The 19,298-nt window shown below is 34.4% G+C and overlaps 1 protein-coding gene across 4 annotated transcripts in view; it reads right to left on the bottom strand.

The window, feature by feature from the left end:
* The window catches only part of GPC5 (glypican 5), a 578,936-nt gene that overhangs the window by 134,363 nt on the left and 425,275 nt on the right, over positions 1-19,298 (bottom strand). Inside the window, exon 8 of one of the 4 annotated variants that reach the window (XM_072931228.1) lies at positions 3,443-12,910. The exons of the other annotated variants lie outside the window; for them this stretch is intronic. Coding sequence (XP_072787329.1) covers positions 12,879-12,910 — 32 coding nt within the window. The 3' untranslated portion in view covers positions 3,443-12,878. Of the gene's footprint in view, positions 1-3,442; positions 12,911-19,298 lie in introns of those variants that run through there. 4 annotated transcript variants of the gene reach the window in all.

Genomic DNA, 19,298 nt, shown 5'->3' with positions numbered 1-19,298 from the left:
GAAATTTTAAAATACTTTCCCACCATCTATTTCCCAGATCCAACTGCCCTTGTTCAGTCCCAATTCCCACAGCTACCCCTGCTTCATGTGGCACAGGGAGATGAGGAGTGGGGTATCATGATCAGTCAGCAGCACCTCTATGCCCATCCTTCTTCCTCATACCTTTCCCCCACTTATAAGGGGTATTTCCAGGGACATCAGGAAATGTCCATGTGTTCTGGCATAGGGTTGTCCACTAGTCATTCTGTGGATCTCTGCTCCAGCACAGTTCTCCATGGGTTGAAGCAGGACAACCTTCCTCATTGTGTTCTCCCATACTGTCTGTGGGGAAATCTCCTCTCTGGTGCCTAGAGCACACCCTCATCACCTCCTTCTCTGACCTTGACATTTTCACTGTTGTTTCTTCCTTTTTTACCCCCATCACACTGCTCTTTGTCTGGCATTTTTTCCCTTTCTTAAATGTATTTATGGAGGCACCACACACTTGCTGATGGTGTATCCTGCAGTGGGTGTTTTGCGGAGCCAGCTGGACACAACTTTGTCTGGCACAGGGTAGCCCCTGGTCTCAGAAAGATTACTCTGTAGCCCACCTGCTGCTAAGACCTTGCCACCCACACTCAAAGCTGTACAACACAAGGTACCCAATCCAAACTTCTGACCAAGCACTTGTCTTAAAGCTTTCTTTAAACCCGTTTTATTGTCTTTAAGATTACCCTCTACAGGTCAGAGAAGCTACCTTGTGAAGTCCATTGCTTTAAAAGGATACCAGAGTGTTTCAAGGTCTATTGACTTCTCAGAGCTCTGTTTCTCAGAACACACATTCCTGATCCTGCCTTATGTATGGACAGACAGAGTTGCAAGGAAGGCAAACACTGGCATTTGTTGTATTGTCAGCACTATTTATTTAAATACTGGAAAGGCCCATGTATGTGCCTTTTCCTGAAAAGGAAGAACTGGAATACTGAAAGACAACTACAGATAGAACTTTACACCGTGTTTCTCAATAGCATAATGTACCAGGATCTAAAAACATTCCCGAACTCTTAAGGTCCTCAACTTGAGATACCAGAGGGTCTTTCTATTCAATACTCTTACTAGGAATTTCGTATCCTATTGATTATTGTTATGAAGGAAAAGAAGTATGAATATAATTCAGCCAGAAGCTTGTAATATTCCTCATCATGTGACTGTGAAAAGAAAATTAATGAAGTCTTATGTCTCTTCCCTGCCTAAATAATCTTTTCTCTGTTCATATATCTGAAGGTCTTTTGAACTCGGAAAATAACTGCAAATGTGATATCCCAAGAGATTTACAAACATAACGTCAAAAAAAACCCAAAAAACCAAAAGATGGCCTTTAACTCTTAAGGACAATGTAGGAAAACAAGTAAAATTCATCATATAAAAATTTGTAAGTTTATATCTGCATACATTATACATTATGATATTCTAAATCATATCTGTTATCATTTTGCTTCACCTTTCATAGAATGAGATTGAATATTTGTTTTGGTGCTTGAAATATTAAGATAACTATTCATCTTTTTGGCACAATGAAAGATGAATGTTTAATGTAAAAAGTTAGGGAAATAGATGTTTCTTTGGAACTTCTAGTTCTTTTATAGTAATTTGAAGATGTGCAGTCAAGTTCCTTATCTACCTGTTAAGGTTTATGTTGAAACTGATCTTTCTATGAGATAATGAAAGTATGAGCTAAACCAATGAGGTATTAGTTTATAAAGAAAATATTCTTGCTCTGCACCACTTTAGCAATACAATTATAGAATGAAATGCTTAGTTAGACTGCTTTCTCACTCTGTTCAATTCAGCTTTGCATGACCATGAGTTTTGCGTGAGAAACTTTTAACTCAGTCTGATATAATTTTTCATTTACTCTTTTGGGCTATAGAGTCCAGGCACTTTCAGAGTACATAAATTTGTTCTTTGATACTGAGGGAAACTACATAAAGGCAAGCCAAACCCAGAAAATATGGGTGTGGTTTTGTTTTGTTGTTGTTGCTGTTATTTTAAGAAAGCAATTAATCTAAATTTATGGAAGAAATCTGGATAAAAACTCGTTATTACCCTTAACATTGTTCCTTCAGAAACACTTTTTAATAAATTTCTAGTACTAAATGGTAACTTACAGGACAGAAATAATGTCTGTTGTCTATTTTGTCACTAAATATTTCACAGTCCTTGGAATATTTGCAAATATGCATTTATCTTTTTAGGAATGAGAGGAACACCGTGCTACAAATTCCTCTAATACTAGAGCTATGAATATTACCTAATGAAACATTCTTCTGCCTGTGTTTAATAGCTTGACCTGATTTTGCTCTTCTATTAGAGAGTTCAGATATTACTTGTGAAAGACATTAGGCTTTTCCTTCCTGAACTCATATATTCAGAGACATTCCAGAAAAACAACAAAACTATTAATAAAAAGCATTTAAACATGAGATCAATCACTGTTAAAACAGACCTCATTTAAATAAAAAAAAAAAAAAGAACAGAATTAAATCAAAAATTAATGAGAAAAACTTCCATTAGTAGGGAAAAAAAAAAAAAAAAGGATAGTTACACAAGAAAAATATTATGTGGAAATTGCAGATTGAGTATTTCCAAATTAAGTAATTTCTCAAATTCTTAACTACCTAAAATTACCAAGTGAAATATATACACCATCATACTTATATTACCATAGGTGCAGGAAGAGTAAAGTACGGCACTGCTAATAGCAGGCCACAACTTGTATGTGTGGAAGAACATAAATCAGCACGTGCACAGTGCTTGCCTTGTTCTTTCCTCTTCCAGAAAGTGACAGCAGGCAAACAGGGTAAAAGGCAAATGTGCCTTTTACAGCTGGAACATCTATTTAAGATGTGATGTCTGATGGCCACAGACAAACCATTTCTCTGTGAACTTGTTGAAATAATTTTTGACTTTTTAGAAAGTCTTGTGCTGAGTGGACAAAACTATTACAGTGGTTTATTTTAAGCCTGCTATCTGAGAATTTTTTTAGATCCTTCCACATTCTCATATTGTATGATGTAGTCCTTATTCACCTCCATAATTTATAAGACTCTTATACACGACCCAAAGTCATGCAAAGGTTTCTAAAGGATATATAGAAGAGAAACACAGTATAATAGTGGCGAAAGGGAGGCTTCAAACTCAATCAAATGAAGAAAGGAGGCTTTAAATTCAATTAAATAAGGAAGCTTCACTATATGTCTCTTTTAGACTCCCTATTTAAAGAATAAGTTGCAGAAAGCAACATCTTGCCAACATTCTTTACTATTTTGTAATTTTGTGATTGTAGAAATGTCCCTTTAAGAAAGAAACCCAACCCAAAAACTCAACCAAGCCAAAATCAAACAGCTGTTTATCATGCAATCTCTACAAGTACTTTTAAATTCTTACACTTTTTACTTAGTGTCACAATGTGAACTTTCAGCTCCTGGGGCTATTTGCCATCTCCTACTCTCTTCAGTGTTAGATAATGCACTTTGTGCTTAGAAATCGCTCTGTATTTTTCTGATTTATTTGTTCTAGAATCTTTCCCTCATCCTCCAATATTTTCTCTTCCTTCTCTGTTGTCAGCTTAATAAGGGTAAATTGCTATCCACCTGCATTTGTCTTCACTGCAGTCGCTCTCAAATTTCCATTATTACTCGTGCATCTCAGATACATTCAGAGATCTGTGATTTTCCCCTTGGAACCTTTTCTTGATTTCCCATCAATTTCTTAATTTCTAGTTCCTGGAATTTCCATGTCTTCAGACGTCATCATTTTGCATGATAACATCTCTCCTTTGTCAAGTACTTTGTTTATTTTCTGTAAGTGGAGAGTAATCATACACTCAGATGTTTTGAAAACATAATTCCTATTTTATTCTCAAGCTTCAGCTAAAGAGGATGTAAATATTATCCTGCGGTTCATCCTTTTAAAAGGCATGTCAAGTGTCTTAACAAAAGGAATGAACAAAGGTATCTTATTTCTTATGGCCAGTTACAGAGTCACCCTTCAATTTCTAACACTAACTGAGTCAACTTTATATATTCAATTTCTCATTGTTTTATGTTGTGAGATGGAGCCAATGTAACAGAGCAACATGTTATTTATTATTTCCTTGTTACTAAAGTTAATTTAAAGTACTGAAGGAAAGTATACAGTTGAAAAATCCAATAATAAATACTAAAATACAAATTTAGGTTTAGTGGTGTGCCATAGTTTGGGGCTTGCTTTGGAAGAATGTTTGAGACATGCTAGTAAAAAGCTTCTTAAAGTGATTTTTCTTATCAAGCATGTCTCAATTCTTTGGAAGTGTAGAGCATACTGCAAAGGCACTTTCTCACTTCTCTACAGCTCTGCACAGAGTGACAAATATTTTGTTTGATTGGTTTGGTTTTGTTTCTTGTCCCTAAAGAAAACTAGAATAAAGAATAAACTTTCTTTGCATATTAAAAGCTCCTTGAAATATATATGACACACAATAACAGTGCAAAAGTATTCCTTCCCCATCCCTCCCCCTTCTTAGCTATCTACTCAGTCTAAGGTCACCATTTGGAAAACAAGAATTGAATAATTTCTTTAGTTATCACATATGGAGAAGCATGTAAATTAAAACTTATAGCACTTGTGTGGCAAACTGCATCCATATTTCCCAGTGAAGAAGATAATGAAAGAATAGAGTGCTTTTTGAGACATTGTGAATGGTAGAGAGAAAAATGAGTTCCATCACCTTGGAATTTTCCTTAAACAGGGACTGATTGAGAAAATAGGGATTTCTAATTAATTTACTTCTATTCTTTATAGGTGTGGCCATAAAAAGAACATCTGGAGCCTTGTGGGTAAAGAATGGCATGCTTTTCAGCTATGCTTTGAAGTTGGAAATATTTAACCTACTTTTGACTTGCAGAAAAAAAGTTTGTGTAGGGCAGCTGTCTTTCCCTGTCTTTAATGTGTAGGCAAAACACAGAAGGACAACAGTAATTACATAGTCCAGAATAAAACATCTTTCATGCAGCACCACAAGAAAGGAAGAAAAAATGGTAAGTAATCTAAGAATAAACTTTTAGTACTCCACCAAAAGGCACAAGTATTTTTGACAATTCAGATCCCATCTGAAATTGTCCATACAAAAAATTGATTAATTCCTGAAAGCAGGCACGCTATCCTATATCAACTTTCTATAAGGAATTTTTGCCAGACATTTATTTATTTGCCCTCTACCCCCACCCCAGTATTAATAATGCAGTACTTAGCAAAGAAGTTGTGTATGGTAGAAGAAGATCATTTTTCAAAAGATTGTAGGCAGAAACAAGATCTTTGGAGCCTTCCATCAGCCAGTGACCAAATTACAGTCAAGCTCTGTATTGTAATGTGTGTATTGTACAATATTTATGGTAGGGATAAAAAAGAATGTGTGGGTGTTTAACATGTCTCCCTCAAGAAGAATGGTGTGAACAAGGACTAAGAACCACTCTAAATAGCCTTGAAAACAAGCAAAAATCTCATTAGATGCCTCAGAGCAACTGTTTCTAACACTGTTTAGCATAGAGATTGTATGTTTTTATTGATCAGTAAAGTAAAGAGTAAAAAAAACAAGCCTAAAGACTGGAAATTAGAACAAAAAAAAAATTTAAATCAGAAGCCAGATAGAACAAGCCTGTTATAAAAATTTAGACAAAATAGTCCTTAGCATTCCCCAACTGAAGTCCACTGTAGCATGATGTGCTAAGTATATAATAACCCTATGTTCCATTAAAAAAAAAAGGTATATTCTTAGGTACCTAGATGCAACTTAGTTACCTAAACACAAATTATTTATTAGAATAATTTATTATAAAAATAATACATTTATTTTAAAAAATAATATCTCTACTTTTTTAAGGTCTCACTGTGACTTGATTGATAATGTCAGGAAAGCTGCATTCAATGTACAAGCTTTTACCACTTTAATGAAAGACCTTTTAAGTAAATTTACATTTTCCATTTATTTTTTACTATGAAAATCGACACTAAAATATGAGCCAGATAAGTCAGATTAAGCATGTAAAGGAGCCTCTCTTTGAACAGGAGTATTACAAAAAGTATTACAAAACTTTTACAAAAGTTTTAGACCTATGTTTTTGCCGAGTTAATTCAATATCCACTACACACTATTAATTTACCAAGCTGTTTTAATGCCAAATAATTCCAAACTTATCATAGCACTTTTTGTCATGGGAACTGCTACTTATCTTTCAGTTTGACATAATTTAATAAAATGTTATTTTCTTCTAAATTGTCTGAAATAGATAACTTAATACAAATAAGCCATTGCAAATTAAATAGGTAATGCTAAACCAAAACACCAGGTATTTCTTGATAATGAGGACACCCAAGAGTTCTCCAGGTCATTTGTGGCACAAAGTAATTTTCTTATTGAACAAGCAGGGAATCTGTTTCACTCAAATTGATTGACATTGCTCAAAGGGAAGATATTGACTTTTATTAGCCTCTCTTTAGCTTTTTCTTTCACTCTCAAAGTCTTCAAATAAATTGTTTCAATTGACATACACACAAAGAAATAAAATTGCTCTGCCTTCTGATAGAACCTGGGCTACAAAGAGCAACATTCACTGCAGTCTTAGTGTGGAAACTCCAACAGAGGACTAATTCAGATTGAATTATTCTTTTCAAAGTGCCCTGCAAATTAAAAAAATACAAATGAAAAATATAGAAAGAAACAGAGAGAAAAGATGCAGTGGCCAAATGGAGCCCTTATTGGATATCTACTGTTCTCAATACTGTTTCAATTTTCTTCCTAACACAGAAACAAAACAAAACAAATTACTTTTTTTTATTCTCCTAAAGCATGTAGTTTAGTGGAAGTGTGTATAAAGGCTAAAGAAGTAAAGAAGTGACTTTCAAGTAGCTGCCTTTCTTTATCTGCAGCTGGCTTATGTTTCTGTTATTTTTATGGTGCAGTGTGCATGTGATTGGCAATGACAGTCTGCTTTCTGGCCATTTGGAATTACCTCCTTAAAAATGAAAAGTCTACAAAGCAAAGTTAAAATTTAATCCTTTTTTTTGGTGTTAATTAAGGATACTGAGTAGTTTAAGAACAAATGACAGATGTGTAAGGACCATATTTTTATATTTACTGATAATGAAAGCCACCTTCAGTGATTTTTTCACTGACACCGTTTACCAAGGGCTGTGGTACTCCGTATGGAAGAGTTTTAAAAGTTGCTTAAATGAGTTCGTAAATGTGCTCAATTACTTTTTTTCCTAAAATACACAATTATGAAGGATATTTGGAACAACACTTTTTCTTGGTTTGTTTCAAGTACATCTGTTTTCTTCTTATGCATACTAAACAGCATGCCCTATGGTTTAATACCAATGAAACAAAAACCAGGTTTGGTTATCTTTTTGTTAATTAAAGCAAGCCAGAAAGATCAGAATGTGACAGTATGATACCTTGGGTAGACATGTAAGAGTATGTTGATGTATTTCTTGATGGATTTTTGTATCAGTTTGACTGCTTTCCCTGCTGCTATAAGAGTCTCTAATAAAATTCTGAGAATATGAATGGAGGCAGAAGAGGTGGCCCAGTGCAGTGAAGAGTCCTGGGCAGAGAGATTACATTCAGCTCTAGTTAACTTGTTTCCTACCATCTTCTGAAATAAAAAGGCCCCGAATTAAATCTGAAAATATGCATTTCAAAACACAGTAACTTTTTAGTCTAAAACTTGGGCAAAATCCCTTTTTTCCTCTCTCATTTTTCTTGGCTGAAAAAATGGAAGACATAACACTGGAAATATATATGTTATGTAGCACAAGAAATATATCTGCTGATATTCCTATGCTATCCTTTCAAACATCTCCTTTTGAAGAAGAATGATAATTTCTTTCCTATTGTTGTGACTATTTTCTAATACTTAAATGAAGGGCAATTTCCCAAACATGAATCTTATACAAAATAATGGACATTACATGTGACACTTCACAGAAATCCTGTCTGAATTCTGCTGTACTAGACTATGGAACATATAGTTCCATAGTCCAACAAGAGATTGAGTCATATATTAATAAGAACTCAAGAAATGAAATATTTTGGTGGCTGGAAGTGTTCTTCCTTCTATCAAAATATTTCATGAAGTTGTCACAAGTCTGTTCTAACTCAATGTAAAAATGTAACGTGCTGCCTTCTCTCCTTTTCTGTATTTTTGCATTGAAAAATCTCCCTTAATCATGTCTGAAGACAGTAACTTCAGTTTTTCATGCCAATTTATGTATAGAATTTAAAGCTATACAACAGGGTTTAAAATATTTGCCAGATACTGTCATAAATGATAAATTACCATTACTTCTACTTTCTAAATATTTTTTTCAGCGTTGGGAAAAGTTAGGGATTTTTTTTTTCATTAGATGTTAGAGTCCTTCTGGATAAATTCAGCCTGTCATAATCAGAGCAACATAAGGCTCCAAAAATATAGTTGTATATCTTCTTTTGTAACATAATAAATACTGTAAAAATAGTATATTGGAACTTTAAAAGATATAAAAGTGTTTATATCAAAGTAAGTGACCAATATCACTCAGGGTGATCATAGGAACCAGCAAAATGGCAGCAAAGGAAACTGTGCAAGCAGAAATTTGCAATTTCAATTAAGAACATCTGTATGGATAGGTTAGGATTTCTCTGAAACAAAACAGTTCCCACTAGAAGTTAGTTTTATTATGTATTTTTGTAAACCCTTGCCTTGTTTCTTCTTTTCTTAGATTACAGTTGTCCTAGCCTCATCTTTCATCTTTCATACAACTCCTCCTCTGAAATGTTGAAGGTCGGGATTGACTTCACCAACTGTACTTGTGTAATTTTTCCTTTGTCCTGACTCTTCCCATGAGCTTTAAATCCACTTCAACACAAAACTCAATTTCACCAATAATTTAATCCAGTGTTGATCATCATAAAGACTTGTATATTTTAAAAATGATTTAACAGACCAAGTCCAGCTACAAAAAAAAAGAGGATAAAAAATTAAAAGCAATGAAATGCAAATATTTTGTGTTCTCATACTGCAAAGAAGAGTTTTGAATCAGTTTCTAGCCTATTAAGTATCTGATTCAACAAACTTTTTTTGTTTTGGGGTTTTTTGTTGTTTTTGTTTTTATTTTTAGGTTAAGATTCTCTGCCTTTATCATCCCATAATTAGAAAAATTGATATTTCAATGAAAGGGAAGTCACAGCTATAATTTGTTCCTTGGTGACAGCCACAAAACTACAATGGAAGAAAGATTTTTTTCATTCAATTTTTTTTCTTCTTTTACAGTATTATTTTAAAGACCATTCTTATTTAAAACTATAAACTAAACCCCCAAACTATGAGTTTCAAAATAATAAGGTAATATTATCAGAAAAATATGCTTAGTTTTACACATTGTGAAGCTGTGTCTGTTCAAGAGATAATAGAGTTTCTTGTGGATGTATAGAGCAGTTGACACAACTGACCTTTTCCAGAGCTGTCACAGCTTGCAATGTAAATATGCATGAGATTCACATTTTTAAGCTGATAAAAGGCAAATTCAACATATTTGAAAAGTAAGGCTCAAAGGTAAGTGCTGAATCAATGAAAAGGCAAAGATCATCACAAAGCACAATGAGAACAGAAGAGGCCTAGAATTTGTTCAAGGACAAACTTCTAGGTAAAATGAAGGACACTGTAGTGGCTGTGGCTAATTATCAAAAGCCATAAAAAGAACATGTTGCCTTCAAAATTTTTATATTCACAAAGTATTCTTTCAGTTGCTCAAAGCCATATTAGCACAGAGTCTGAAAACATGAACAAGTTATCCCAACACTGACAGCCCAACAAGAAAAGCACTGTAATCAGACGGATAAACAGTATTAATCTAATTATTGCTGGTTCCTCCTGAATTTTATGCATTGTGGCATTGCCTTTTCTAAGTGCCATGTGAGTAGAACTCAGTGGCATAGGAGATGGAAGGGGCAGTACAAATGTGGGATCTTTATTAATGTGTTTTTTCCTAATATGGGAATGGCAATAAGGGAAGTAAAATTTCAGGAATATTGTTATAAACATTAGCAGCATCGGCAAAGAACACTCATAGTCCTAAAAACACATGAGAAAGATAGACAGATCAAGAATAAGGACACCAAGACACTTAGGTAAACACAACAGCCCAAGCAAAAAGTGGAAATACTTTTCTGTGTCTTTTTCTTTATTTTCCTTTATCTATGAAACAAAACAAAGAACAGGTAACAGAAGAAAAGGAAACTGCAAAATATTATCAGTTGGTAGATAAAAGACAAAAAATAACAAAGAATGAAGAAAGGGTTTTAGTGTCAGAAGGGAAACCATCCAGATGTTAAGAAATGCAGTAGTTATTCTGATTTATAGACTCTGATTTTTGCTATGGAAAAATCAATGGTACAAAATTAATCATCATTTAAACAAACATAGATAAGATAAGATAAGATAAGATAAGATAAGATAAGATAAGATAAGATAACATAAGATAACATAAGATAACATAAGATAACATAACATAACATAAAACATAACATAACATAACATCATAACATGCTATATATAATATAACAAAAAAAGAGCCATGATACTGGATCAGAGCAAAAATCATTCTTTGGTTAGCTGCAGATATGTAGATTAAAAAAAAATATGACACTGGACAAATATAAATTGAACTGTCTCTGGCTGAAGAACACGTATTCAGTAAGAGTTTCGTGCAACAACCTATATTCCTGATATCATTGTTGTGCAAGGTGCTGCTGCTTTTTTGATCCTAAACAATGGGGAGAAATTGAGCAGCAAAAGGGGTCGATGCAAATCCTTTTCTCCAGCTTTCCTTCCTTCTATACTTCAATTCTAAATCAAGAAGCACAACCAGACTGACTGTGGGAGAATAATAAGAAGTGACGTGCAAGTCTTGCACTGGCACAGGTGGCCAAGATATGAAATCAGTGGCATGGGTTTGATTGCTATATTGTACCAAGGAGCCCTTGGCCTATTTTTTTTATGAACCAGTTCTTTAGTGCACTTCCTTAATGAAATATAAACTTTTCTACATTACTTTTGATGTACGTGATTTTGTAATTTTGCTGAATCCGTGACTACAGGATGATGTTTCCTGAATTTCTGCCATAGTGAATAAAAATCAAAACTAGATTTGGCAGAACCCACAAAATTAAAACTATTTCTATCCATATGTTTTATGATTATTTCCCATGTAAAAATCTTTAATTTTTTTCACTCAATTTTCAATTAGCAATTTAACCTTTTAGAAATCTGCTTTCTATTCTCAAAATACATATCCTGTATTGTAAAGATAAAATGTTCATTATATTTGCAGAACCAAAAGATAGGGTACATTTTGAGAAAATCTAGAAAAAAAACCCCATAACAGTGACAGAACTCTAACACCTATGGCTTAGTAAGAGCATTTTCATAAGAGGAGTTGTTGTAACCTGAAGAGAAAACTGAAGACATAATAACTGCCTTAATGTATCTAAAATCTTCTGTTCTCAATTTCATAGTAGAAATGTCAAAAAGTATCAGACTGTAAGCAGGAAAATTTTAAGCTAGATTTTGAGAAAGATTTTCTATCAAAGGACTTCTAAGAACTAAACAGGTTACTGAACTAAATTGTAGAGACTCAAGATTGGCAACCCTTAAGACCAGATCTGATAAAATCTGTCAGGAATGACCTTCCTGGAGTTGATAAAGATTAACTCAATAAAGTGGAAGGATATACCTACAACTGCTGTAATTCCAGTTGTAATTCATTATTTCACCTGGGAGTAGATTTCACATGCCTATTAAGAAACAGGGAAAAATGGTGTTAAGAAAGGCTTGAAAGACATTAATGCTTAAATACTTTAATTCAGCTTTCACAAAAGAGAATTAATCTATTTACATGAGGATAGGCTTTTTTATCTTGTGTGCATAAAAAAAAAAAAAAAACAGTCTCTTTGAAAAGAAATTGCTATTTGTAAACAGGCTGACCCTCTAGCAAAATTTATAGAATGGAAGTAATAATTGCAGTATAACAAGAAAATTCAGTTACACTTGGGGTCTACTAGTATGTCAGGTCTGTACCTGTGCACATAAGCAGCACATTCAGTCTGTTCCCGGAGTGATCCAGAATGTCACATCTATTCTGAACAAAGATGAGACAAGGAGCTGATGCGATGCAAGGTGGCTGACTGAGCTGCTATCAGATTTCAAAGAATACATTCAACAAATTATCAGAGAACCTTTTCAGGTGGGAATTTCAGACAGCCCTACCATCCTATCCTTACTCTAGGAAGCTTCTTCTGGACCTACACCAATTGATAGGCACTGCTTTTATGGACAGACGTATTGATAAACACCCTGGGGACAATTACAGAAACTCTCTCAGACAGGTCTTACTGCTTGTGCCTAAGAGATTTCCATAGAGTCAGTAGAATCTTTTCCAGCAGATATGGAATTGTTCATTTCACAGAATCACAGAATGGATATGGCTGGAAGGCACCACAGTGGGGTAATTTGGTCCAACATCTGTGCTCAAGCAGGGTCATCGTAGAGCACAGGGCACAGATCTGCCCATGTGAGTTTTGAGTATCTCCAGTAAAGGACACTCCACAGCCTCTCTGGACAGGCTGTTCTAGAGCCTCACCACCCTTGCAGTAAAGAATTTCTTCCTATATTTAACCTGTCCTCTTTTAGGCTTTCTGGTGTGCAACTTCTGCTTTACCTATTAAAGTGTCTTCACCTCAATCCATGAGCACCCTCACTCTTACCCTTCTGGTTCTCTTCTGCATCCCCTTGCAGGGCAGCGAGTGAGGGCCTGTGCAGCGCTTAGCTGACTATGGGGTTAACCCACAGTAAGTCTAATAAAAAACAAGAAATAAAAGAAAAAAAAGTTCAGTTTTATGGCAGGCATATGTATGGGTGCATTTATGTATGTATAACAGCAAACCCTATTTTGACCAAAATAATGTTGGAGAAATTCTTGAGTTCCTAGACTACCCCCATTTCTTTGTATGTATTCTCTTAGCATATTTATACTTACATTTTAATTTTTATTAGATTTTTGTAAATTGTAAAAATATGGCTTTTGCACTTCTAAAAAAGTAATATTATTTTAAAGTATATCAAATATTGCAGTAACACAGTTTACCGGGGCTCTTTAATGTAGCTCTTGTTCCATTTTAAAGTTTTTTTTTTTTTTTTTTATTTAACCCTGTTAGGCTAAAGTGGGTCACCTTGTTCTTACATAAAATATTCACATGCTTAACTTTGAGCACAACTAACCTCATAAAAACCAATGACTTAAGCAGATGTTTAAAATTAATCATGAAAATAAATCTTTGGAGACTATAGGCCTTTAAATTATATGCACCAAAAGTTGTATAGTAACTTTCAAGGAATGACAAAAATTTTTATCAAAAAATGTCATTAGCATCCAATTACCACTTCTGTATACATTACTGAGTAATAACTTTGGACATTACCTTTTCCCTTAAAAATCAAAATCCTAGGCCAAACAAAATTGAGTTTGTAATTTCTAGAAAGAAGAGCCCTAATTAAGTAGCATATTTGGTGCAGGGAGGAAAGCAAAAGGGAATAGTACTCAGAAGTCATAAATAACTTTAAAAAAAATTATGAGCCCAATATTATTCAGAAGAATTTTTGGGCTATATTCAATATTGTGTTATGATCATGAAATGCAACTTATGTAAAATTTAACACTAAAAATGTGATCCAGATGCCTTCAACTACATTTTGTTTCAGTTTTTGCAGGTGCTTTAATTCCTACTGTGTCAAATTACTTACACTGTTTGCACAAAAGAGTCAGAAGATAAAATTCATAAACAGATTAAATGAACAGTCAAAACACTTTTTTGTGTTTTCTTGTCTTTTCTTGTTCCTGGTATTGGTATGTCTACAAGGCCTATCTCTAGTGAAATATTCACTTTTTCCTTTTCTTTTTCTTTTTTTTTCCCCTTGCTAGTCCAGACTTTTTTGTCCTTATTGGTTGAGCAATATGGCCTAGCTTCAACCTAAAGAGTACATCCATCCCAGTCTGTATTCTGGGTGGAAAGGTAGGATTTGCAGATTTGGGTCAAGGAGGCATGGGATTTGACCTTTTGATCCTTCCTCTGCAGCCACACAGTGAATGTTGAGAACCATCTGTCAGTATCTAAAAGGATTATCTGAAGCACATCAGTATGAGCCAAGCTGAGTTAACATGACAGCTGCCCAAACTGGTGGAAGACAAGTTATTTTCAGTCTGCAAATGCCTTGCAGCTGTACTTTTGCAGGTGATCACCACAATAGTGACTTATTAAGGCCAGTCTGATGGATCTATATGAAGGCATAGGCTTGACATAAGGTATATACCTATTTTTGGACTGGAGCTATCTTATATCCAGTCTCCTCATAGTGTGGGTGGAGACCATGGGTCACACCTCTGCTACTCTGCGCCAACAGGTCATGAGGTGCCTGAGTTACCTAGTTACAATGACTCTTCCTAGACAAGGATTTTGAGAAATAGATCTGGTTTCATGGATCCCATTCCAGGTTCCTAAATACTGTTGGTACAATATTTCATTATACATAAACCCATGGTCTTCATCTTCTTACTATTTAATGAAAAGTATTTTTCCTGATCAGATATAATTAGGAATTTTTGTTGAGGCCACATGTATAAGACCACGTTTTCACTTCTTCATACATTGAAGGTTTTTGTAAATAAGCCATCTTAGAGAAAACAAACTAGAAAATGTGTCAGTCAAAATTAGAGAAGTGAATAAGTCATGAATTCTTAATGGACTGCCAATCCTGGGAAGACAAATTTTGTTTTTTAAACTTGGACCACAAAAGCTATTATGGCAATGATTACAGTACCTTTAAGATTATTTTGTTTTGACTTTGAGGGTGGCAAGTCTTTCTTCTACCCTCACAGCTCCTCCTTTTATGGCAAAAGTCATAGTAACACTGGCTTTAATCCCTCAAATAAATCAACAGGTCAGCCTTTGCTATTAAGTAGTGTGATGTTAATTCTTACAGTCTGGAGATAAACAGGTATGTTTGAAAACATTAGGAAAGCAATTTCAAATTCACAGAGAGCTATTTGTTCTTTTCAATTGTCAAGGCAGTCCTGATAACTTGAAGATGCTTGCTACTGCCCTGCTAATCTGTTTTTACGAAGAGTTGTCCATCCTCTAATCTTTCTCAATTTAGTGAAGGCATTTGGCTTCTTCACTGCAAGAATTGCATTATATACAGAACTTTTAGGTCAAAACAAAGTTATTGGTTCTTTCTGCCTTTTCAGTGATTTCTGCTCATAATCATATCTACATGGTTAATCTCAAGTCTAACACTGATTGATCAGGGCATTAGACTTTACTGGACATATAACTTATGTCCAGTTTCCTTATTGTATAAATATATACTCTTGCAGGGACCATACAAAACATGTTCCATAATGTGAAGAAAATTAGAGAAACTTCTTGATGTCCAAGTTCTCTGTGGCAAAACCCAGAGGTAAGGTTAAGTCTGTCAAGTATTTTAAGTTCCCAGCTCCATGATAAAAAATACTCAGGTATTCCTGGCTGTATTAGACATCTTTACTTCTGACATCTTACAAGAAGTTCATCTGGCATACTTATCCAAAGTTATTTTTCTAGCTTGTCTGCCTACATCTGATCACAGATTCAAAATTTTGGAATTGCACAGACCAGAAACTTGTAGTAACCAGACATCACCCAAGACTACAAAAAAGATATTGAGTCTCTGATCTAGGGTAGCTAGGCAAGAATATAACCAAGAATGACTTCAGATGACTATTAAAAAAATCCATAGAAGTAAATATGGTAATAAGATGCAGGAATTAAAACATTTTGGGCTCAGCAAATAGATTTTTTGCTGAAAGCTGTCTCCAGCTTTCTCCAGCTTGTCTCCAGCTGTCTCCAAGAAAATACCCAGTTAGTTCTGTTTGTTAAAGAATTCATCATGAAGCTCTATGCCTCCTAGTAACAGGATACAAACCAGATAAGTATATATAAAAGTATGTAATGCATGATATATGCATGAGACACATTTATTCTTTTATTACAATTTCTTATAGGCTTTAATGTGAGAGAACATGTCCCACATATGGAACCCTCAGTCAGTAGGAACAAACACACACACAAAGGTGAATATAGGTAAGTGATATGTCCATTCAGGAACAAAAATAACAAACAAATCAGAATTCTAAAACAAGCCTTGCATTTTCAAAAAAGGTAATGAGGATCCAATTGGTAAAAAGTATTTAAATGCTTAGCCCTGCTTGCTCAGCATTAATCTATTCATCCAAGATCTTAGCCCTGAATCAAGCCCTTTTCTATGTTGTTTATGATTCTAAAAGGGGCTGCTTATTTTCAGTATGAGATTTAAAGGCACAAAAAGGATCTCTGAAGTAAAAACATGTTCTAATGAAGTACTTTTAGGCATAGAAAATAAGCTGAAAACTAATTAAAAAATATTTTTTGCCTAAAAATCATTTTACTCAATTACCACTCTGGATGATCAGCTGAAAGAAAAATTGGCTGATGTTTCTGACCCATCAGCTAAGTCTTGACACAAGGTAAACAAAACTGGTACAGTGTGCAGGCTGCAATTGGCAAAGAAAAAATTCAGAACACATTCTGTTTACATTAAAAGTGATGTAAAGCACAAAAACAGTGTTCAAAATCACTCTGTGAAAGGCATAACATGGGCCACAGAATTCCTGAGGGATTCTGATTCTGGAAGGGCACAGTGGGCACAGTCTTTGTCTTTTCTTGCAGGGTAGTATCTTGATCCCAGGTCTTAATGATCATAGAATCATAGAATGGCTTGTGTTGGAAGGGACTGTAAATGCCATCTAGTTCACAGAACCACAGCATTAGGCTGGAACAGACCCTTGAGATCATCAAGGCTCTCTCTTGAGATCATCGAGATCATCAATTGCCTCTCTGGGAAATCTGTTCCAGTACCTCTCCACCCTCACAGTAAAGGATGTCTTCCTAGTAAAGAATTTCTTACAATGGTGATGTTTAATTTCTAATAAATCAGGGTAGCAGTGAAGATGTATTTCCTGGAGGCCCCTGAACTTGACTTTCTGGGGATAGTGGAGGAAACAAGAACTCTGGAAGAAGCTGGAAAAAAAACAAATGAAAAACATACATGATTCACTGAATTGTGAAACACCTACCTCAGTTTCCCTGCTGAAAAAAGGTGTAAATGGTAGTGGGTCCTATATCTTCAAAGACTAATCTTTCTGCCAATTGCTTAAAAATAGCATGCAAGAAACAGATCCCTACTTAAAAAAAAAAAAAAAAAACCCAACAAAAAAAACCCAAAAAACAAACAAAAAAAAAGGACAAAAAACATATTTTTATTTAAGCTAAAGTCTTAAATATTAATATTTAGTTTTGATGATATTAATAGCTCTTTGTTGGAAATATCTGTCACAGACTTCATTAAAGAAAACAAATTCAGTGACCTCTTTATTCAGTTTTAGAAGGGAAGACAAGTCTGCTTAATAATGTATTCATTTTTTATATTACCATCTGCAGTCACTTATACCAGTTTATTGCTTGTGCATAGTGCTGTCTCGGAAATGTTTCAAGCAGAAATGTTATTAATTTATATGATTATTATTAGACTCTTCCTCTGTGCTGCTTTCAGGAAGGAAGTACAGGGAGTTTGCTCCCCATCTGTTTAGCAAGATGCAAAACACAGGTGAGATCTGCCAGCATTCAAGGGATTATTGGTTGCTTGGGCCCCAGGACACAGACTGATATACAGATCCAGATTTAAAAGACGTATATTCTGGCATTTTCTATTCCTATTTTCCTTATACACCTATGAGGGCTTATAAAATATTTATTTTAACCATGATATCAGCAAACTTGAACCAGCAGATCTCAACCAGCAAATCTCCTGATTAGCCATTTGAAATATGTAATGATAGGAAGCACAAAGGCATGGATTCCAAAATGAATATAAACCAAAACAATATTTTAAATTCATAACAACTATACATCTATAAAAATATGTTATAGATTTTTAATTATATGTATAGAGTAGGTAATCTACTCTTGAGTCAATCTAAGAAAGAAAAGCAGAAAATTCAGTTCAGGTTTCAGATAAAATTCAGACTGATTCCTAGTTTATACATGTAAGTTCAGCCAAGCATAATAAATTCTTCACAAACTGTAAGAGCATGTAAAACCTTACTTTAGTGAGAAGAATATTATTTCTACTTATCATAATAGAGGAACATCATAGGTTTGTTTTCTTCTGGAAGCCTTTGTATATACATTGCAACCAGACTTCTACATGCTTTGGGACAGGAGGAACCTCTTAGAGTGAGTTACAGCATCTCAATGTTTAGCCATTTAGCAGTGGCTAAAACATTTTTCAACTGGTATGTATTTATTCTATTAAATAAATATCTCACATCAACTAAAATCTGTTCCACTTCTGTGAGCTAATTAGAAAATTGCTTAAATTAATTATAATAGATAGTTTTCTAGTCTCTCAGAATTAAGTGCAAGCATTGCTGACAGCCTGAAAAATGTTTTTATTAAATTGTCATTTCCAAGATATTACGCAACCATCAGTCAACTGTTGTGTTAAGCCATAATACATAAAGTATCTAACAAAAACTTTTTTTTCTTACTACTACAGAAATCATTTTTTCCCTCTAGAGTGGTCTCCATGAATGACATTTGAGTCTTCACTGTTTGCTTACATAAAGAGAAATAATAATAGAATATGTTATTCCTCATTTGATTCTTATGTCAAATAACTGTGATTTCTATAACTCCTCCATATAGTCATTATGAAGTCCACATTTTAATGTTCTAGCTGCAGGGTAACTTAAGAACACTTAATATAACAATTAATGGAGTGTAAGAAGGTAATTAGGTAGTACAAGTATAATGTTTAAAGTGTCTATTTCTTCTTCAAATGGTTATGAGGTGAACTGGTTCCACCATCATAGCAATGTAACTTCCTTGTCAGGACATCCAAAGCCCAAACTATTCTGTCCCTGTGCATGTTATTCCCTGAAGTACCTCTCATGTATCTCTAGAAATGGAGGGTTTGAAGCTTGGCTTTCAAACTGATCACTAACTGTGAAGTTAAAACTCTTATCAGGTAGGAATATCAAGTTGACTGTTCTCTCATTTTGATGCTCAGAAGACAAAAGAGTTTCATAACATCAAAAATTTCCTGTGAATA

The sequence above is a fragment of the Taeniopygia guttata genome, chromosome 1 (assembly GCF_048771995.1).
Source record: "Taeniopygia guttata chromosome 1, bTaeGut7.mat, whole genome shotgun sequence".
Classification (NCBI taxonomy): Eukaryota; Metazoa; Chordata; class Aves; order Passeriformes; family Estrildidae; genus Taeniopygia; species Taeniopygia guttata.
The sequence above is the reverse complement of the archived record's forward strand: the minus strand, read 5'-3'. Positions and strand labels throughout refer to the sequence as shown.